The sequence below is a fragment of the Homalodisca vitripennis genome, chromosome 4, assembly GCF_021130785.1.
Source record: "Homalodisca vitripennis isolate AUS2020 chromosome 4, UT_GWSS_2.1, whole genome shotgun sequence".
In the NCBI taxonomy this organism is placed as follows: Eukaryota; Metazoa; Arthropoda; class Insecta; order Hemiptera; family Cicadellidae; genus Homalodisca; species Homalodisca vitripennis.
The window spans coordinates 52,070,238-52,094,983 of NC_060210.1; the positions used below are offsets into that span (position 1 = coordinate 52,070,238).

The 24,746-nt window shown below is 30.6% G+C and overlaps 1 protein-coding gene across 11 annotated transcripts in view; it reads left to right on the forward strand.

Moving 5' to 3' along the window:
- LOC124359309 (TLD domain-containing protein 2) overlaps nt 1-24,746 on the forward strand; it is a 498,415-nt gene that overhangs the window by 358,335 nt on the left and 115,334 nt on the right. For all 11 annotated transcript variants that reach the window (XM_046811944.1, XM_046811946.1, XM_046811947.1 and 8 more), the window contains 6 exons: nt 3,427-3,667; nt 18,174-18,310; nt 18,947-19,134; nt 19,259-19,456; nt 19,835-19,976; nt 23,284-23,440. In XM_046811944.1, coding sequence (XP_046667900.1) covers nt 3,427-3,667; nt 18,174-18,310; nt 18,947-19,134; nt 19,259-19,456; nt 19,835-19,976; nt 23,284-23,440 — 1,063 coding nt within the window. The remainder of the gene's footprint in view (nt 1-3,426; nt 3,668-18,173; nt 18,311-18,946; nt 19,135-19,258; nt 19,457-19,834; nt 19,977-23,283; nt 23,441-24,746) is intronic.

The following is a 24,746-nucleotide window of genomic DNA, read 5'->3' on the forward strand; positions in this document are numbered from 1 at the left end:
ATTGACTAGAAATTATAGTTTGTCAAAGTTTGTATGGATATTTAAAAGAGTTCTATCGTCATAAGAGATTTGGTCATAACAACACTAGGAACATAATTTATATGTAATAAAAAGAGAATAGGGCCCAGGACTGACCCTTTAGGTACTCCATTCCTGATCACCACTTCGTTGTACAAGTTTCCATTCATACAAACTTTTTACATGCGATTAAATAAATGGTCTTTAAAGAACATAGCAGGACTCCCAATAATATCATAATAGTTTAGTTTTAAGATTAGTTCACATGGTCAAAACTGTTGAAGGTCCTACTCAGGTCAAAAAAATGTTGCCTGAGCAAAGGCTTTTCTTTCAAAAGTTTTTAGGATCTCATTAATTAGCGAATCAACTGCATTAATAGGTGTATTTATCTCTTCTAATACCAGATTGTGATAAATTTAGATAGTTGTTATTTTCCAAATATGCAACAAATTGATCATATACTAAAATTTCTATTATTTTAGATAAGACAGGTATAATTTATACTGGGCGATAGCTCTCAGGAAGATTTCTAGACCCTTTCTTCAAAATCAGGCAGTTTCTTGACAACTTCAATTCATCAAGGAAAATACCTTCCCCCATACATTTATTAATACATACAGTTAATGGATTCAAAAAAGTATGGTAAATTCGTTTGAATATATTGTTAGATAAGTTACAAATATCTTTGTTTTCTGAGTTTTACTCATACTATAAACATGAGGCTTTTTGATACTATCCTTTATTTGTTCAACCAAATTAATAGAAAAGTCCTAAAGTTATCTGTAGTGATATTTATATTTGATTGAGATGATAAACTGTTTGTATTTTCTTTATCAAATTCCAGGCAGCCTTATATTTGTTATTGTTATTTTCTATTTTTGTGACATTATGAGTTTGCTTTCCATGTTCTATAGACTTTTTATAATAGCCTTGAGATTCACATAGTCAGCACGAAGCCTATCATATGTAGAATGTTTAGCTAGTTTGTCCAAAAACTTTCATTTGGACCAGTTTTCCATTATACCAATTATTTCAATTTCGACCATTGATCTCTCAAACTGTGGAACGTTGTTTTTCACTGTGGAGAAAAATGTTAATTTATTAACTGAAATGGAGAAAAATGCTGAAAAAAAGAATTTTTGGCTAGAGAGTAATACTTCATTATTGGGTAAGGTATTCCATACATGTGACAACAAATTGTTTGTCAGATCGTCAAATAAAGATTTTGGAAAAAATTATGACAAAAGGTGTCGTTTGTCCTTTTGGATTTTGGCAAGTTTCTGATGTTTTAGACAAAGTATTTTTTTGGATATTTAAAATAAGCCCATTATGATCTAAGAAATGAAAATCAAAGATTTTACATGAAATAACCTGATCCGGGCAGTATATTAATTTTCTACTTGACAATTGTGATACTTATCATAAAAAATAATAGGTTAGAGCTTAAATCTACTTAATTTATCCCTCTGCAGTGATTATTGAGCTTTGGACTTTCTCAGTAGTTAGCAATAATAAAAATATATACTATTCTTTACATTTTTAAACATAATTTGCACTAATTAAGACTAATATAATAATTATAAATTTTAATTGTGTGTTTTTCATCAGATTGAACATTACTAAATCAATAAACCATTTTAATTACACTTTGGCTAAACAGTCGTAAATTCCTCAAGATGATTGGTAAAATAAATGTTCTGACTAGTAGGAGTTAAGTATAAACTGAAATGTTGGCATGGTTGGATAGTGAGTGAAGTTACCAGCTGCACATGATTATTGGTGGGGGTGTGACACACAGCTGTATCTCTGGTGCTATTACTCAACATCACGCCCATTTCCAAGAGGCTTAAAATCCAAATTTACAATAATAATAACAGTGACATTCATCTCAGCCACACCATTCATCTTGTTACGAAATTATTTCTCTCTGTAGAATTGATATAATTATGTCTTTTACACCTGCTGTAACAAAGCCAATATGCTGACATTTAATAAAATATAGCAGACAATTGCTATGTTTGAATGACTGCAAACCACTATATTAAATTGCCTTCACGATTTTGTAACTCATAAAATGCTAATAAACTTTCATAACTTTCTTACTTTCACAAACTATTTAATTTGGTCAAAAATGGCTATAAAAACACATTATGATTCTAATTTTTGATTTTGTTAACTGTTTTAAAAACTCAGATTATTTACATCAGTTGATAACTATATTTTTACACTAAACTGTACAGTAAAACAAAAGTGGTAATTTCCAGTTTACTATAACCTAAACCAAGAACTTACTTGTACTATTGAGCCTAATATAACTTCATAAATGGAACTTTTTCATCTATTAACCAAATCCTGATCTCCTAACTCTTCTGTATGAATTTCTGTTTTTCTCATACACTCATGAAAATGGAAATTCTTTCAATATTTGTACACTAAACGTTAACATGTTCTACACTCAATCTCCTTAACAATCTTTTAAAACTTAACATTTCCAAATTATCTTGTTTTCAGATGAAAAACATCACTTTAATATACTTATTTTAATACATAAATTTATAAAATATTAATTAGTTAGGGGCCAAACAGTTACTTGTGTGTTTTCTACAACATGTCTTGTGTGGTCTTTCCATGTTAACTGTATTTACATATACTCTTGATCTTTATTTATGGAAAGTATGGAACTTTGTGCTTGTGAAAGCCAAGCAATCGTACAATGAATATTACAAAAATATTCCACTGACATCAATGTTGTTTAAACAGTGTTACAAAAAGATATTTGAAACTATAACTTAAGTTTGTAACTAACTAGAAATGAAGATTTTTAAATATTTTAAAATAGTAAAAGTAATTCAAATTTATCTAATTAATCTTTTAATAATGTTTAGCAAAGTAACAGAAAAGATTTTCTTAAACAGATTAAATTCATTTGATTAATTGATTTAACTTTCTTGATAAACACCAGTAGGGTTTTGTAAAGGGCAATGCACTATGAATACATTTATAGAATTTATTACTTACAGCCCAAGATAAGCAACACAATATATGTACTCTAATATGTTTTGCTACCTCAAAGGATTTAATTTAATTGTATAAACTATAATGTGTTTTGTTACATGAACTGCAGTAATTTTATGTTAAAATAATTTCCTATGAGTGCTTACAATCCCACATTAATCATATAATGCAGACATTTTCTACATGATTCATTTATTATGAATAGTTAAAATTCTACTGAAATCAAAGAATACAATTTTACACATACATTTTTACCTTGTGGTGTTTCCCAAGGATCTATTTTAGTCCAGTTTTTTTAGGTAAATGGTATGGATTATTGATTATATAGTAAATATATTATCCAATATGCGGATTATATCACTTTTATTGATTAATGTATATGTGGTGTTGCAGGTTGAGCCAACGGACACGCTGGCATCGGTGGCCGCTCACTTTGACATCACACCGTCAGAGTTGGCCATCCTGAACCGGCTGCCATCCCGCACTGTGTTCCCAGGTCAGGTGATCCGTGTGCCGGACAAGCGACGACGTGATGGCACGGACTCAGAGGATAAAGAGAACAAGCAGGACAATCCAGAGGGCACTGGGGACACTGCCAATGATGACAAGAATGAAGTTTGTGATGATGAAATGGGTGAGTTGCTATTATCCAAAAGTACTGTAACTATTATTCCAGTTCTATAAACACCTACATTTTCTGTTGTCAGTTGTGTGTTCTTTTCTTTGTTCTTTGAGAAAGGAATTAATTTTACAATACACTGATGACTGAGATATTGACAGTTAATCCTCTGTATGCTCTAAGTGGTCAAACTATTAATCTCATTTAATAAAGCAGTCATCAAGGGTTAATCCTTTGTATTCTATTAACTTGGTATACACAGGGAATATCTTTTGGATATCCTTCAGTCTTATCCAGAATCAATAATCTTTATGTTAAATTAATTATATTCACTGTTATAATGCTAATTAAATGCAATTTACCCATAAAATGTTTTGAGACCTCTGTATTAGATTGTGCTTCAGCATGTTAATTCTCGTTACAATGTAAATGGTTATTTGAATACTGAATTCTTTTTTTATTTTTATTGTCTATTCAACTATTTAAATTATTTATGTTTACATTCTGTATAGTAAGTTTTTAATTTCGATTTCAATAAGACGGTAAAAACAGTAGTTTTCTTCTCATTGATTTCTTATGGACAGAGCAGCTGCCATATCAGAGTAGCTTGAGTAGAGGGGTCTTGTTCAGGAATAATATCTCATACACTATTTTTTCCTGATGCTGGTGATCTGAATTTACTAACAAATCATCAAGTTTTATAATTCATTATTTTGATGCAATATTAGAAAATTACATGTATTTTAAATAAAACAATTTTGTGAATATTATATTGTATGGTTTTAGCTTGAAACCATTCTCCACATTATTACAGGCTTGGTTCAGATGGTTATTAGATAACTTGTAAAAGTTTTATGTCTTGACTGATTTATACATCGGTCTCTGGTTCGTGATACTGAGACAGTAAGTACTCAGTTGCCAGGGAAAGTCGCTCTTAATATTGTACAACTTGAATAGATTTAAATAGAACGTGAGGAGCTGTATTGAAAACATTATCATACCGGTCATTTGCTGAATACAAATCAGAGTAAATGTTCTCTTAGGAATAAAAAAATAAATGAAGTGGATGATGCAAATCTGACTGCCAAATCGGATCCATGTACAGAACAAATAAAATGAAGAGGTCCCTGGACCACTGTTAGAAGAGGCCAATGCTACAATCATCAGGTTACCAGTAGGCCATTAATTGAGCCTTGTACAGAGGCTAATGCTGCACCCTTCATTTATCATTGTCAGTCCCATTAACAGTGGTTTACCAGTTTGTTGATGCTCCAGCCTGAGTCCATTACTTAGTAGATTACAAAATTGAAATGATACTTCATCATAGTAAAAGTTTTAATAATCACTGTAAAAAAAGTACCACATAACTTACAACGGTACAATTGAAATTGGGAAAACACTGTGTGCAGGATTTCAGTTTGGGGGGCTCCCCATGTCTTGTTTTAGGAGGGGAAACAGTGTGTTGATCTCTTATTTCTGATATTATGCATTAAAGATATTACAGGGTGTTTTGAAAGTGTGGACTGAAACTTCGAAAGGTGGTTGAATTAATGTGATTAAACAAAAACTGTCTCTACTATTATAAATTTTCTTTTTTATCAACTCAATAACATGCATGATATCCAGTTCTACAATATTGTAATCGGTTACTTAAAGTGACTGATATTTATAATTTCACACACATACGAGAATATATGCACACACCAAGCTAGCAAACTGCAATCCCAAATAAATCTGGATTATTTATACTGATTTTTATATTTTTGGTAACGTTTTTATTTATTAAAACAAATAAAGAATACTGACCAAACAATTAAATGTATAACTGTAAATGACAACCATTTTGTTATTTTTTCACATTATTCCACAGTGAGCCTCCTACCAATTCACTGTTCCTGATCGCATCTATCTTCATAGTTTTTGTCTTGTCAGGGTCAGTTGAAAGTAACCAATGCAAATTCATCCTTTTTAAACCTCTCAGCACGCATGGCATGAATCAACTTGGACAACTCAGTGCCACTGTGGAATGCACAACTCAGATCAACACACTACTTTACCATCCTGTTACACTAGGTGCTGTATTCTAACAGCAATATTCCATAGTATTACAATTGTTTCCTATTATGAGATTCTTGTTTTTTCCTATACTTTTCTGTAATAACATTTTTGTTGCAAATTTTGATTAGTTGAGCAGAAAACATGGACGGGTAAAGTTGTGTGCTTTGCAAAAATGAAATAGATTTTGAAATATGTAGTGACAGTGACAGTTCTAGTGATAGAGTTATATACTGTTGGGAATTAGCAGTTAGGTTTTCAAAATTATTATTACTGGATATATTGATTTAAAAGTATGTGCGATATCAGTTTTTTAAACAACTTTTTATATGATCAGAAATACCTCACCTCTTGACAAATTATTGGGTTTGAAGGAAAATAAAAAAAACATGTACAGTAAATGCATATACATATCACTTTAAACGGTCTGATGACTTTATAGATGAAGATAATGATTTAGTAACTATTAACAAATAAATTTTAATAATCAAATCAACATAAGAATATGTGTGTTTGGTATGTGAATATTGTATGAATAAACTAAACTACAAAGTTTTAATGTTGTTAAAGTACATTATTTGCTTTACCATTAAACAGATTCAGAACTCAGCTTACTTTTAGTGTGAATCAAAAAATAATGTCACATAAGGCGTTTTCTAAAATAATCTTTACATGTTTTTTTAGGAAGCAGCTCTGAAAGTAAAAAAACTTAATTATAAAACATTACTGTGTTGTTAATATAGATTAAAATATTGCTGGAACATTATTTAGCATATCCTCACTTTTAACATAATCCTTAATCTAAGTTTGTATAACATATTTTTAAAAATCTTAAAATCATTTCTGTAGATTTTATTAGTATTTTCAAGACTAAATTTAATTATTTTAATATTTAAATTTTGTATAACTTACCTTGACTATGAGTAGACTTCATAATGATGTAAAAAAAGTAAAATGATGTAATGGAAAGAAAAATATATACATTTTAAAATACTCTATGAATTCTAGACAATGACAAAAGATATTACGGTGTGAAATCTTGTATTGAATGTGTAATAACTCTCGAAGAATTTAGTGATTCATGAGTTCAGGTGAAGCAGTTAATTTTGATTAAAAGCGCAATATTTTAGTTTCAGGTGTTCTCAGGAAGAAAAGTTTCTGCGGCATAGAGTTTCTTAAGCTCTTAGATAAATGCTTTGTTGATATTTTCCAGTTCATTTTTGTTTAGTTTCACTGTTTACTATTTATTTGTCAATTTTTATGAATCTGTTATAATTCTTAATATAATTTTCTAGATTTTGTTCTTTATAAAATGTTATGTCATTGAGAGGACCGAGATTTATACTAAGCATAATTTCCTCACCTTTAAAGAGTTTTAATTTGAAATTATAGGTAATTTTAATTTGTTCTAACAGTTTTATTTAGTAAAAACGAACCTATGAAATATAATAAATTGTAAAGAAGGATAAAACCCTATAAAAGTTTAACAGACAAGGAATAACAATGGTGTCTTGTACAGTGTGTCTTTTGGTGGATCCACAACTTATAGGAACCCAGTGGCCATCTTGAAATCCACAAAGCACATATTTAACATGTGCAGAAATTAAGTTAGCGATCATTGACTGCTTCATAGCTATTAAACACGGTTCTTGTTGATATTTTTAAAAGCATCTAATGAGCTCACAACAACTGAAATTGGCAAACTATTTGAACCTTCAGCTCTCTTTATATATAGACCATTTCCAGTGGCAACTTTCATATGGACAATATGAGAACCTCCCCAAATATATTAGAGTACATTTATACTACAAACTGTGATATCACATTGATTGTAATTGTTATTATTTTATTTTTTAATACATTTAAAAAAATAATTAATAAAGTTACTAGTATTTTCAAAGCAAACAAGGTTGACAAAAAAGAGCTAAACTCTAATCAATAAAATTAACAAGACATTACATTAATATGTACAACAGAAGTACCATGAAAAATGTGTATTCTTTAGAAAGAACTAAATTATATATTGAACCATTTGAGATTGGATTTGTGGGATTGTATCCTCATAAAGAGATCTTTAATTTGATGTACTTCTCGACCTGGCCTCTCATTTCAGATTTTATTCAGACTCCTTATATGCTGTCCCTCAATATAACGTAAAAAGATATTTGCATCAAAAAGTATATACTTTTGTATAATATTGATCATCTATGTTTTTATGCTTAATTAGCAATGGTTTAAAAATATATTAAAAACTGTCCCTAACTACCTAACTTGCTAAGCTTTGGTGGTCATTATTTCATAATGATAAGACCAAATTTGTATATTCTAAATTCAGATTTTAATCTGTCACTAGGAAGTAGGTGAAGTCCTCTACTCAAACTTTCCTATAAATTAAGTGGTTTTTTTTAGATACCAGTGGTTGCATAGTTAAAATGGACACCCTGTATTTATGTGTAACAACAATCATTAGTTTATGAGATTCATTGAATATGAGAATGAATGTATGGCTTTCTTACTCGCATACTGTTTGAGTTTAATTGATTCATAAAAAGAGTAATAATGTTAGAAGAGTAACGGCTCAGGGATAACAAGGTTTTCAGCTACATCACTATGTACATTAGTTCAGCTGATATACAAATCAAACATTGATTGATGTATATATCTCAGTGATCTTTCCAGTGCTTTTTAGAGTCTGCTAACAATAATTGTGTGAAATTATGTCAGGACATAAATAATCTATAGTGAGTAGATTACAGGTGACTTTAGTAGAATGAGAGTACTATACTGTACTGTCATGATATTAAATGTACAAAACCTTAAAAACTCAAATTTTAAATTAAATGCCCATTGTTTAGGTGTATATAATATATCTTAATTAAGTTGCCTGTGAGTTATAACAGTAGGTCTCTTTGAGCTGATCTCAATAATAAAAATACATTTATTAGTTTCATGAAAGTTTAAATTTGGAATTGCATATGTAAGCATATAATTTTTAATAATACGATTTTTTAGGAACTTGTGATACTTTTCTTCTATACATACATTGTATTTTCCTGGTAAAACATATGTATAAAATTCAGCATGTAAAACAAATAGACTTGAAAGTGTTTTAATTAATTTTAGTGTATTTTGCATACTCAGAACTGTTTATAAAATGTGATAAAACCATTACATTTTTTATTTTTTAATATTTAACATTACAATATACTATAATGTACTGTATTCTCTTACTAATGAGATGACTCTGTGTGTAAGCTACAAAGTGTGGTCTAAAGGCTCCTTTATTGACCGTCGGCACTTGTCAACCGGGGCATCATCTACATAATGGCGAAGAGCTTTAAAACTGCGGCTCTGGCTTTTAGGGCCCACTTGAGTTTGTGTTTCGGCAACACAGCGGTATAAAACAGCACGTCAATGTCATCCAGCCGTTTGTTGTACCACCACATTGTCCACTAAATGTTTATATTAGTGAGAGAAAATATTTTAACGGATATTTTACTTAATTGAATTAGTTTAGTTGTTTGAAATCAAACAACCGATTTTTTGGCTGACCAATATTACAAATTTTCAGTGGAAAAATCTAGTGCTATACTAAAATCAAATTTGTGATACTATTGCTACGATAAGCCGTTACATTAAGTGGTAAATTAAATTTATGGTTGGGGAAATGTTTTTATTATTTTTAACTTGTAGCCCTTTCAGATAACTTTCCTAAAGATAGAAAATGTAGAAAACATTTTGTTATCACTCCACAAGGAATTACAAGTATTTGACATTGGAAATTTTGTAATCTGGCCCAAATAACAACGGCTGAAGATAGAAATGTATAATATTTGCAATATGTATTAGGGCTCCAGGACATGACATGAGTACTTATGGAAATTATATTTATTTAATGAAAATAATTTTAAATATTACATTTTTTAATCATGTTTTCTGAAGAGAGTTAAATTCTGTTATAAATAAATATCATGTAGTGACATGGTGATTTATTTCTGCCATGTCTCACATCACTCTAAATTAATGTCAATAATAAAAGTTTATATAAAATATATTGATTAGTTTCTTGTATGTTTAAATTTTGACTTGCGCACTTACATTTTTTATTAATGAGGATTTTTATAAATAGTCTCTTGTACCTAAATACTATACTATTTTAGTAACAAATGTATAAAATTTAACATACACTTTGGCCAACTCATTTATTTATTACATTGCTGAAGAATTAAACAACAGAATAAAGATTTGAGAACAACAAGAATGGGTTGCTGGACTCTAAGTGAGATGTGTCATAATTGTCACCTCAGGTGTTAGTTCTCCCACACCGTCTCGCACTGACTTCCATTCTGATTTTTACCCAGGTCAGCCTTTTGCTACACATTTGGAAGTACTTGAAATCCTTTAAAAATTAATACTTAGTACCGTAATAACAGTTTTTGTTAGTTAATTAACTTTTTGGTAAATAAAATAACATGGCTTGTTACACACACACACACACACACACACAATTTTAATTAAAAAATAAATATATTTATTCAAATATTAATGTATTCTGGTAAAGTTTTATTTTTGTTTTGTAATTTAACATAACACTTATTACACAAATAAAGATATTTTCTATCACCTATGTCACAATGCCAAATAAATAGAGGATTCCATAAAGAGTTGTAAGCATTTGAAACAAAATTTAGGGCCATCTTAAGATCAGGTAAAGAAAGATTGAAGATAATGATATTTTACATGGATACACATACCATGTAGAATGTCATATCCTTATCTTGACATTTTTACATGGTATTTGTATCCATATAAAATATCCTTATCTTCAATCTTTCGTTAACTGATCTTGAGATGGCCCTAAATACAACTTTTATGGAATGATCAAAGTATTGTTCTTAATTCTTTCCTGTCTTTAAAAAAGATATGTTAAAGGTCCCTAACCAAACATTGTTTTTAATAAATTCCAACAGAAAACTAATTGGACTCCTTTACAGAAATAAATTTAAAAAGTCTTATTAAATACCTACACATTTTTATACCAAACATATTATATACAAAATACATGATTGGTAACCTTAGGTGTCTGAATATTTTATTTTACTTCATCCTCTATTTGGAATTGTTACATAGGTGATAGAAAACATTAACTGTTAAATTACAAAACAAAAATAAAATTGTACTAGAATACATTAGTATTTGAATACAATTTATTTCTTAAAAGTAATACATGTTAGTAAACAAGGATTATTGATTGTTTAACATACCACCTAAATATGCATAATCTTTATTTCTCCATAAGAATTTAATATTTGAAATAAACTTGACAATGTAATTTAGTTGTAATTCTTTAAAAACTTAGTTTTATTAGAAACATTAAGAATATTATTTCTTTGCATAGGTAAACATTTTGTATGAATTTATTTAAAGGTGTTGCAATCTGTTGAAACTTTTAAGAGAGAAAAATTCAACTTTATTAGTTATTGTAATGTGAAGAACCAATAACCAGTAATGTAAGATATATCTCATAGTTGAAAAAAATCATCAGTGAGAAATAAAATATTTGTGTGTCGTGAGTCAGCTGAGATGAGCCCATAAGGACAGTTCTATCTCTCTCTCTCCCTCTCTTTATTCTGATGAGACAACAGAATCCTAAATGGCTGTGTGGGTGTTATGCCCTCGTCACTGTTTGCCTTTAAAACTTGCTTTAATTAATTTCTGCTTCGTGCTCTTTTATGTTTCACATTTTTATGTGCACCCTGATTACTTTTGTTACATTAAAGAGAAAATATCACCAGGTCATCGTTACTAAGCACATTTTTCTTACATTGAATATGACATATCACTAGTTCATCATTACTAAGTACACTTATGTTACATTGAAACAGAAAATACCACTAAGTAATCGGTGCTAAATACAATTTGGTAACATTGCAGCAGAAAATATCACAGGTTATTGTTGCCAAGTGCAATTTTGCAACATTACAGCAGAAATTATCACCAGGTCCTCATTGCTAGATACAATTTTGTAACATTGCAGCAGAAAATATCACCAGATCATCATTGCTAAGTACACTTTTGCACTTCATCATAAAGATAAAGATGTGTACTGAATTATTGCAACATTATTATATGATATTTTACATTTTTTTTGTTCTTCACACGGTGTCATACTACTTGATATGTAAAAATAGTAAAAAAGAAAAAAATATTCCTAATTTGTAATAGATTTGCACACATAATATATATTTAATAATACTATTCCTTTAAAATACTAAAACAAATTGTTATAGAGAGCTTTACTGACATACTTAGAGTAAAGTTCATTAGCTTTTGTTCAATACTAGTATAAAACATTTTATTAATTAAATAAATGTTTTTATGAATTTCTCATAATATTTCTAAATTAAATAATTTGTACTGGTAGTACAATAAAATTTTACTCAATATTCACATGATTTCAATGATTTATTAATGCCTTTATATATATATATATATATATATATATATATATATATATATACTAGCTGTTTCCCGCGGCTTCGCACGCTTTTCGTAAGTTTTGCCCGCGTATGAGCATTTCTGGTTGAAGTAAATTATATTTCCAACCCCGATGTAGATTTTACCTTGATGTCACGATCAAGAAAATATGTCAAAAATGTATTGTACATGCATAATGTATTTTATTACAAAGTGGTCTACCACTCAACCTTTAAGTTCAACCAAAAATTTAGTTTAGACAATTATACATCATAACTTAGCGCCTTCAAATAGTGTTTCACTGTTTAATATACGTATCTATCTCGTAATTGCAGGTTATAATGTGCAGGCGCTTTGAAAACTTTTCTTCATTTTATTCGTTTATATTCACGACATAAGCGAATAATTCAGATAATAACTATCCTATCTTCTAAGTTAGACTAAATTACGGATACATGTGAAATTTGATTGAAATTGGTTCAGTCGTTTTGGAGTTTATTGGCAACATACATCGTGACTCAAGATTTTTATATATATAAGATATATATAAAGTTAAGTGCTTATAATAAATTCCTTTTTAATTCTTATTTCAAGCCAATTACTTTTATAATGAAACAATATTATAAACAGAATATTTACAGTTTATGTAGAATTTTTAGTATTCATAAATTATATTATTATTATATACGTGAATGGTTAACTGTTCAGCCTTTCACTGCGGGTATCTGGGTTTAGTTTAGAGCTTGGCATTTTAATAAATTAACAAACAACAAACCTGTCTCTAGTAAAACAATTTTATAAATAACATGTAATAGGTTAGAATCACAGACTAATCGCCACAAGCAAAATCCACTACGATTGTAGAGTGAACAAAAAAGCAGATAAAAAGCAAGTAATATTTCTTATGAAACTTTCATGTGAGTATGATTGGAATAGATTTTATAACCAGTAGTAAACATGACAATATGAATGATCTGAATCTATTGTTATTAAAATCCCCGCATTGTTAAACATAATGTTGTTATAGTTTGTCATCACAATTTGTTTCAGAAAATTAACTCTGTTAAAGAATTAACCATGGACATAAATAGTCAAATGCAATTGAAACTGTCGGCACTGGCTGAAGATACTTTTGCAACACAAACATTACGGTCGGGTAGTAAATACAGTAGACTGTTAAGGCAGAGAATACTGGTAATGAGTGTCAGGTGGAGTGAGGTGTGGTACTGATAGGTTATCAGTCAGGTGGGAGTGAGAGTGAGAGTGCGAACTGTGCCTCAGTACTGTCAGTGCCCATGTGAACTATGGTGATGACAATGTGGCAGCTAAAAGTGCCAAACTTGTGGTCGTTTACGTCAATTTACAACACAGCCCAGCTATGGGTATCCGGTCTGTATCGTAAATATTCCAAAAACAACATAGTGTAATGTTCTTCTAAGATAAATGTGTTCAATAAATACATTATTATGTACTTTTAGGAGAACACAGTCTTATTCGTATCAAGTTTTGTAATTTAGTTAATTTTTTATTACTGTATTAATTTTTAAAGTTGTAATTTTACTGTTAAAAATATTGTTTATAATATTTCAAATTACTCTTTGGCCCTAATAATAATTGAATAAAGTAGATAATACAGATAAATTAAGTTATAGTTAATAACTTGGTGTCTAAATGCTTAATAGTTAACAAAAACAAAAGTTTACTTTATATAAGTTATTTGTGTGAAGAATAGAAAAGCCTTTTTACTCATGAATGACACAACAATAATTTATTGTGCTTCAAAATTGTATTGCTTTCCATATATACATTTTAAACAACCTAAACAGTCTATTTGTAATATCTATTAGGACATGGGAGCAAATATTACAAATGTGACCATTTGTACAGATTAAATGTAAAGGAGTTCAAGAACTGTCATTTTAAACTATTTAAACGGCTGTAATGTATTAACTAAGTTTTCACAAACCAAGGAAAACTTGACTAAATGTTCAATCAGCAGCAGCAACTCTGTTGTCAAGTTTACCAATCCCATCGTGTGACAGGCACAGTACTGGCAATTATTTCTGGTCTGCAGCACATCACCAACACTCATGTTTCAAAAGCTATGTCAATGTTTGTTCTACCACAATTGTTCGGGTTAACACCACTCTTATAATTGGCCACTAAACGGTTAGTTGTCACAGTTTCACCACTGTTCTTGTTCATCTTTTGTGGTCTTTGAAATTTCAAAATTACCTTCAGTTTGTTTTCATCTTTTTGTCTTTATACTACTAGTCTAGCAATTACAGTATAATGAAGGAGAATTTATTTTATCGTTTCAGTTTCATTTCATGTAATTGATATTTTGTATGTGAGGGATAAGAGAAAGTGAAAATATACCATATAGATTTCAAACTGTTTAAGAAATAGTTAATCTAATTTGTCCCAAAATCAAGTAATACATAAAGACTTTATACATAAGGTGTTTAATGCAAGCTTATTACAACAACACAACAAACTCATTACGATTGGCTGTCTTGTCAGTTATGTTAGTTGTGGATTAGTTACGAACGGTATTCTGCTGTAATAAAAGTTTGCTTGCTTTGAAAATTCATTTCTGAAGTTAGTTTTGAAAATATTACTGAAATATTTCACATATATTTTTATATGTTACAAAGTGAACAATAAAAATTAGCTCTAAGCTACATAATTTGAATAACATGGTAAACCAAAACCAATCAAGAAACTTATTATTTCTTTGAAAAAATATTTGTTGTATATTATAAATATATTATTGTAAAAATATATGTATGGAGTAAATTCCAAACATTCGTGTTGGTATAAATCAAACTTTGGATGGATTTTATTAAATTTTTAAATTTAATAGTGTTTTAAAGAATGTTTTATATTATAACGGCTGTTTAATGTAATATCTGGTAGTATTAGACTGTTCTACGATAGAATTCTCAGAAGATGAGAAACTGTCTCTCACATGAAAGGCTTTTCTTTTAAATACATGTGAGAGAGATTATTTAAATTTCTAGTTATATGAATACGGAATAATTAAAATTGTAATATATGCTTAAATTAAGTATAGAAAATAAAATTATCAGAACTGTTCAATTAACTAAAAGCAGACTGCTTAAGGTATAGTTAATAAATTGTTACAATATTTATACAATGTATCAAACTGGCTGTCCTAAATTTCCTCAGGGATAGCCATACAAGTGGAGTTCATTACCGACTCCCTCTCTAGGGATGTATCTAGAATATACGTATTCAACTGACTTCAGTACCTTTAATGTAAATGGTGCGTTAATTTTATAAATTGTGCATTTTCGAACAGATTTTGCCTAGCAGCAATGTCTGTTTAAATTAAGCTTGAAATTATATTATTTTTTCTTCTCTGGATCAAATATTCCTAAAGCTTTCAGTAACTGGCATAAAAGTTTAAAAGTAGGACTAATTTTTCCAATAATAGATCTCTTTTGAAAAATGTCTTTGTTCATACAGGCTATATACTATTAAAACCAAGTCCTCTAGTTCAGAAATCTTCCTCTCATTACAGAAAATAGCCAAAGTATACATACAATTTTAAAATGACACTGTACCCTAATAGCTAACTATTGACTCATATCATTAGTACCCACCTTATCTAAAATAATATAAAAACTTATAGTCAGGTTATTCGAATACCTTTCACTATATAAACTGCTGACTGAGCATCAACACAACTTCCTGATTGTAAAATCCACAACACAGCACTAATTAACCTAATAGACTTTCTACTAGATCAACAAGAAGAAGGAAATACATCAACTACTGTATCCTCCGACTACAGCAAAGCTTTTGATTGCCTGACCATGACTACTTACTAAACAAATTAACCACCCTAAAAATATGTGAACTGCAAAGTCATGGTTCTCCAGCTACCTAATCAACAGAAGCCAACTGGTTGAATTATCACATGTAATAAAGTGAAAAACAGAAAAATTCAATTCGAAACTTAGATAAATCCCACGAGGATTTCCACATGGGTCGGTCACGGGTCCTGTTTTTTTCATACTATTCATAAATAACTTCTTATCGTACATGCAAGACTACAGTGTAATGTTTATGTATGCAATGACACAGTACTATTCTTTGGTGGGCCAAGAACTGATGAACTTAGTTATATAAACATGGCAATACAATGATCAACATGGCAACTGTGAAAACAATTATGTTTATAATAAGACGAATGAAGAATGTAAATGATGATGACAACTAAAATAGAGTATCAGGCATTGTTTGAGTCACACACCTTCGATAAGGGATTGCAGTCTATGGCAGCACTACAGTTGGAAACATGCAGCGCATTCTTGTTCTACAAAAACAGGCAAATAGGATTCTGTATAATCTGCAGCCCTTGAGAAACCTGTAGAGGAGCCTTTCAAGAATCAAAGATTCTCACAGTGGTCAATTTGTACATCTTGGAGGCAATAGTCCACGTCCACATTAAGGGACTGGAAACAGCTAGAAGTCGATTGCAAATTCACCATTACAAACACCAGACACGCAAACAACCACTGCTTATCTGTGCATTGCCTTAGTTTCACAGAAAAGAAAATAAACTATATTTGTGCCAAGATTTGGAACGCCTTGCTGAATGTACTGCAGGAAAGCAACAAGCAACTCTTTACCAGAGGTGTGAAGAAATGGCTACAAGAGTGACTTTTTTATACCATAAATGAATTCTTTTAATTATAAATTCTAAAAATGAATTTCGCAACAATTCATTGTTATTGTGACACTATACTTATCTTGATTATATGTAATAAGGATATTTTTGACTTTGACTTTGACTTTGAATAATAGTGGCAAAACTAACACGATTATGGAGTCATTTAACACTTAGACAGTGCCCTAAAAATTAAATAACAAAAATGATTTTCTGAACACTCCAAAATATAAATGCTGTTGTCTTAAAATTCACAAGTGTTAGCTAAGAACACTTTTCTACCTGTATTACAGAGTAATATATCTTACTAGCTGTAATAATAATACAATTTTGTTTTGTTTCTTCCAAAAATATAATTCTTTCCAGTATTTAAATTGATATATCTCTATATTTTACTATATTTGGGAGATCTAATTTAAAACCTAGAAATCCCCTATATATGAACTTAATAGTTAATGAAGGGGTGGTGGAAGTGATCTCACTATCAAATATGAACTCAGAGTACCAATAATTGAAAAGTAATCAAAATAATAGTAGAAATCAGTGGACATCTTACTGTGTACTGTCAAAATGTTAATGATTTGGGAAATAAATTATAATTAAAATCATCAGTAATCATGATCAACAACTGAAATACATGATGTTAATCTAAGAGCACTAGACATCATTACTGTGTTTTAAGAACTCTTCAAATTATCTCTGGGGTGATCATATAAAATACTAGGTATAACTTACAAAATCTCACTAGCTGTATTACACATTTTTAATTAACAATACCTAACTAGATGTACTACACAATAGTAACTGACAATGCCTCACTATTTGTATTACACATTATTAACTAAAAATACCTAACTAGATGTACTACACAATAGTAACTGGCAATACCTCACTATTTGTATTACACATTATTAACTAAAAATACCTAACTAGATGTACTACACAATATTAACTAACAATACCTCACTAGATGTAAGCCACAATACCAACTGGCAGTACCTCACCAGCTATAATACATGATATGCCACAACCCCTCTACCCCCCAGCAATCCCTGTCAGTACGGGTTCAACTAGAGATGTATAGTTGTCCAGATTAAACTATGTTAATCAGAACTATCAGATTTTAGGCATTTAATCTAGTTACTCTTGTTGCTGGACTATCAAATAATTACCCTTTTAAAGGGCCAATTTGTTGACCTTAGTAACTAGGTTATACAGGGCACTCTTTCTATACATAATTTATCTCATATTAATGTATGACAATAATATGATCTATTTTATGTTTTGTAGACATGCTAGAAAAGCTGAGGCTAACATCCCCCAAGCCTGGACATGCGGAGAGAGTACGCACCCCTCTGTCCCCCACCCCTGATCCGTCACACCAACGGTTCCTCAAAATCAACGTGCGGCACATCACCGACGGACAGGTACAGTGCATTATACTCAGTTATAAATTAATTAATTTTGTTCTGACATCCATTGTTTGGTTGAAATTGTTTATGTAATGTAGCTAACCCCATGAATTCAGTGTTTTCATGAAAATACAAGTATAATATTTATTTTAATTGTTGTTATCATATCTAAAATATATTAAGCCCTATATAACCTTGTACAATGTTTTAACTCTGTATTTTTACCTACAGTGGAAATTCATTTTTACATTTGTTTATATAAATTTTCCCGTAGATGTAGTTTGTAAATATAATCGTTGATATCTTTTAATAATTATCTCACAAAGAATTTCATTTTTAAGTGAAAACTTTAACTACAATATTTTTGTTACATCAACATGTGTATTAAAATTGTAATTAAAATCAGATTATTTTTATGTTCTTGGCAATTTACACACAAAGAGGAATACAAAAGTGCATGTATATACGTGTGCTATCCACTTTTTCACTTTGGGTCCACCAAGTAGACATTTCTGAAAAACAGAAAAATTCAGCTCAGCTCTTTCTTCTAAAGTTAAATCTTGCCTAGTCTTACTTGGTATTTTAAAATATCTGTCATATACAATCCACACTAGTATTCAACCTCAACTTCTGAGAACACTGTTGTTGCAGGGGGTTGTGAGTGGGGTGTTGCTTGTGACATCCAACGCAGTCATGTTTGACCCCAACGTCTCTGACCCTCTGGTGATAGAACACGGACCAGAGTCATACGGGGTCATTGCTCCCATGGAGTATGTGGTCAATGTTGCCATCTACCACGATATCGCCCACATGCGAGTCGGTTCACATGACCAGTTCAGGTTTGTTATTGTCTTGCACATTAATCATAGTCTACATGGTTGTTGTGTGCTTTCAGAATATTTAATCAGATACTACTTTAGTTCCTCTGATAATGATTGCCATGGTCATCCTGTTTTGTTGTAGACCGGACTGGCCTAAACCAGAAGTGTACTATCTAAAGGAGCCATTCCCTGGAGGAGAGGAGACAGAGGGAGAAGGTAGTAGTGGGACACTGCTGACTACTAATCAGGGCGACTCTATGGACAGTGGAGATCCTCACCACTCTCCCTCTGCCAGGGAAGACTCCCTACTAGCGAAGGATGAGACATTTCCAGAGCTTAGGTGAGTATTAACTACTGTTAGGCAGTGTTTTGTTTTCTGTAACCAGTGTAGATATGAACAAAACCTTTGATAATTACTGATAACATGAGTTATTTGATTTATTCTTGTAGTATGTCATACTGCATATTGTGTCAAGAAACCTGGAGTAGAAACTACTGTTTTACTTACTGTACTTACTTACTTACTGTTTCAAGTATTTATATTTAAAGTAGCAATGGTACTGTACACACTTTAGATACACTATAATCCTAAAAGCATTGATTGTTAATAGAAACCTGATTTTAACTTTGAAACAATAGTTGGTAATTTTATCATAGAAAAATAGTGAGAGTAAAATTATATTTTATATTAACTGACAGAAACAATAATTGTTGATAGATCATCAACCGAGGATGAGGAAGAAGAAGAGAATGGTAGCCTATGTTCATGTAGTGTGCCGAGAGAAGGAGATGCTTTCCCCAAGGCATTTGACCGCGAACTAGTCACACCAACAAACCTCACAACACACAGTGAAAAACAGGTTTGTTCCAGATCTTAATTTCCTATATATTTCTAAAGGTTGAATTGCAGGTAATTCAAAATGTAAACTCAAATTAGCAGTTTCTCTACTTGTTAGGGAACCATGGAGCTTTCCACATGAACTGGTTGCTACGTTTTTTGGTATATGGATATTACCAATATAAACTCTCCATTTTCAGTTCAATTAAAAATTTATATAAAATTGTATGTTTCATTTCATAATCCAGAAACAACTGTTATGCCTGGAAAGTTGATGATTAATTTTTTTCTAGTATAAATATATAAAATATTGATGTTAAATCATATATACATTTTAATTTATCTTTTTGTGTTTTTATTGAAAGACACAAACTTCTTATAATGATACACTTATTAACAAAATGTAAAATACCCAAACTAAAATCAAAATGTTCTTGTCCACTTTGTTTTCATAAAGTGATTTTTTTCTATACTTTTGGACACAATTAATTGCAAAATAAGCATTATTCTAAAACTAATTTTCTTATTGAATTTGAAACCAACTTAAAAAATGTATTAAAAAGATTTTTTGCTTGGTTTATTAGTTAGATCATGGTGAATTAAAGCTAATGGAAGTAGAATTTGAAAGGATATTTAAATTATACAATGTAAATTAATTGTATCAACCGTGAAAATATTAGTATTATTTTTGCATGAACAGTTCCATATAGAAAAAAGAAATATAGAAATAAATTAAATTCAAATGAAACATGTATTAATTAATGGCAATGAATATAAATATTCCATATATACCAGTGACATGCCAGTTGTATACAGATATAAATTAAAACTACGGACACACCAGATTTACAAATATTCACTGGATTAGTTCAATTTCTTGTATTATATAGTTAAGAAGGATAAAAGCTGAAGTGAAATCTAATTAACACCATGTTCATTATATAGAACTTGCTCAATACATTTCAGTTATTTAGCACAATAAATAGGCAGTATGACCATCAGAATTCAATTTTATTGAATAGTTATTTGAATAACTTGCATTCCAACCTTTTGATAATTAGTAATAATTAGGAGAATATTGTGGTGGGAGGGGACAAAAACATAAAATAGAATAAAAATTATATTAAACACTGCCTTTAAAGAAATAAAAATATAGAATGACAAAATGAATATAGGTCAAATTATATAAATATTTAATAGAACAATAAGCTTAATAAATATTGGGCATTACATATTTTTTATTCGGATGAAGAAGAATAAGCTGGCTTATAAACTATGTTATGCAATAGTATTATATGCAAAGCTTTGTAACTAATTGGTAGAGTTCTTTTGAAACAACAATGAGTGAAACTAACAGTAAAAACGACTGCGTAGTAACCATGTGTCAGTATGAGCAGACTGCTATCTGGGCTGATAGGTAATTACTGAGTAAATGTCAAAATTAATACTATTGTCACACTAAAGGATGTGCTATGTGTGAAAATACTGTGTTTAAACCAGGATTCAACTATTATTCTCAGAGACTTTTAAGCATAATAGACTTGTATTTAATTAGTTTGCTAAAAGTTGCTGTGAATAATAGATGGTCTGAATTTATGTAATTATATAAGCTATCAATTTTTCAAAGGGTTTTTTTAAGATTGAGTTGGCTAGAGAAGTGTTTTATACGATAAATAAACTAGCAGTTACCCACAGCTATGAACACAATGTCCGCGGGTCATTTGAGTAAGAAGTGTGTCATAGGTCTATCCTTTATAAGGTCTATACCAATGAAATTCACAAATTTCTCTTCAAAGTCCTTAATATTTTAATGAATACAGTATCAAGGACAACATCAGTAACACTTGAACTAAGAGTATTTTAGACCAGAGTTGAGAAATAATAAGTCCGTAGTAATCTTAGTGAAAGCACTTATGATGTAATATGATGAGCTCCTATGATCATTTTGGATCGGAAGTTGACGTAAGTAAGTACATATTATTTCAGTCTTCATTGTTAAGAGGTTCAGAAGTTAAACAAAACTGTCACTGGCTTTTATTTCAGGTTTAGTATGTAAAGAGTCATTTTTGTTTTGAATCAGTTATGTTTTACACACAATACTAGAGTTAGCCCTGTTGCAATTATCAGAAATATATATACATAATCATCCTAAGAAGTCTAATGGTGATTTTAATCTACTACTGGTCTAAGTTATTTATAGTGATATTAGTAGCGTTTGTATTGTTGCCCAAATCAAAAAATATATGTTGGTCTGAAAACATCAAAAAGCATCTACTTCCAGTCATTGTAATCTAATTTCAGTAACATTTGCATTGCTTCTCAATAAAATATATATACACGCTGGTCTGTAAAATCTAATTTAGTCTAAAAGCGGTTACTACTTTAAACCATATTAATGTACTTTGGATCTGAGATATTTTCGGAACGCAAAAGCAGAAGTTTTTTGAAACATAATACATATGTGTGTTAAATTACACATTTATAGGATAGCAGGCCATTAAAAAACAAAATATAGTTCTTCTGGGTGTTACAACCACGTTTCAGCTCATATAGATGATTAATCTACAAGAAATATCTTTCTGTTAAGAGCATGAGCCATGCATGTGTCAGATTTCATTTTCTAGGCCATTGAGGTTGAAAAAATATACAGTTCTTCTAGGGGTTTCTACCCTTATTTCAACTCCTATGGTTGGTTTATTTTCATAATAAATATTTCATTTTCTGGTGAGAGCATAAAACACGTGTTTGTCAAATTTCATCTTTCTAGAAAATTGAGAAGTTGAAAACCAAAATATTGTTCTTCTAAGGGTTACAACCCCATTTCAACCTCTATGGATGTTTCATCTTCTTGAAGATACTTTAGTTTTTATATTGAAATTATTAGACATATGTAAAATTTTAACTTGTTGAGATATTGAGATGTTGGAGAATTAGTGACGAGTGAGTTAGTTAGGACTTTCCTTTTTATGTATAGAGATTAGTTATTTACTGGAAAACAATAGATTTATAATAATTGTAATATTTTATGTTTAGAGTTTTATTGTTTACTGACTATTTCTATTTAATGTTTAGTGTTCAATGTTTTTTATATAAAGTTTCCAAAATTTTATTGGTTTTATTCATACAAATTGCACATTATACTTTATTTTAATTTAGTATAGGCATGTTTAAAAAATGTACTATCATCATGATATCTTCCCAATTACCAGAGGTATTTACTGTTACGTGGTAACATATAAAAATTTAAACAAAAATATATTTATGCTGTTTCATGTCCTCAATGTTAATGTTTCTATAAAGTTACATAGATAATATCTTTTGTGTTACAGGAGACTGAGAGTGAGGCTCCAGCACCCAAACTGGAGGGAGCAGCCTTGATCAGGTCCCTGGAGGAGAGGAGGAAGTCCTCGCTGGACCATCACTGGGCAGTTCCTAGCAAAGTTCGGTCCCTAGAGGAGCAGAGTGCTAGTGTCTCTGATACTCAGGGTCAGTACTGTACCTGTCTTAGACCAAACCTCACTACACATATCACTTTCATTATAGTAACATACTCTATGCTGCTTGGATGCCACATAAACGTGTACCTTGTATCAAATAACATTTTTCACACCCTGGCTTTCAATTAATTATGTACTTCTCTTGTTGGTTACTTTATGTTACTAGTTTATTTTGCTGTTTCTGTTATATTTATTTTGTCTTTTCCTTAATCTCAGATTTAAAATAGTTTAATTGATATAAAAACAGAATTTAATAAAAATTTTAATTATATTGCTCTTATATATAACTGTTCTAGACTTAATATTATTCTGTCTGTAAATTAAACTGACTTGAATAGTTTGGATATAAGGTGATGTCCTAGCTGGATGGAAAGAGTGACAGATAAAAACACATGGTAAGTAATGAGAATGTCCTAGCAGTGCAGCAAAAGGAACCGTCACGATTGTCGGTCACACTTCAAATGCTTCAAGATACAAACAGGTTTGTATTTAGTGCTACAACAGCGACGCGACTGAGTGGCATCCACACAGCTGTCTAAGTCTTCGTCAGGTAATGTCATGCTGCTCAGCGTGGACACAAATTTTGCCACCAACAGCAGTGTCCATCGCCCTCGGTCGCTTCACTCTTGCCATCCAGTTAGGGCGCTGCCTTAAATTGGTGGGACTAGGATATTTAACAAAGCTGTTAAACATTATGTGGGATATAATACAGCAACCAGATAACAAATTCTGTCCCAACTGTTGAACTCCTGCACAGTTGGGAAATATTGTGATGGGAAAAGAGGAATTGGAAGCAGGTCGTCACGCCAATGGAATATCGAAACATTGTCATCGAAACAACTGATTCACCCTTATGGTCAATTTGACAGTCAATAGATAGTTCATTATATTCTTTAACAGCCTTTAAAATGATAATAAGCCTTATCAAAGGACTGAATAGCTAAATAGTAAAAAAGCCTACTTATATTTTGAAATCGGCATGCTATTTCACCAGGCAATTAGGAAGTCCCATATGGTTTCTCTTCAACTAGTTTCATCTTCTTGCTGCAGTCAATATTGTTAACCATAGGTAAACTGCTTACAAAAATACACTGGTAATCAGATCCAAAGTCCAACTTTAAGACTGCTCGTTGATCAGCTCTCCCAAAAAAGCACTTAAAAGAGCAGCAACTTTAAAATATCACTTCTTAGGCTTAGACACAGCTGGTGTATTGAATACCTTATGGTGGAGTTTTCTGGTGCACGCATCACATAAAACTTGCCAAAACTGTTAATGTCTTGAGATATTTTGGCCT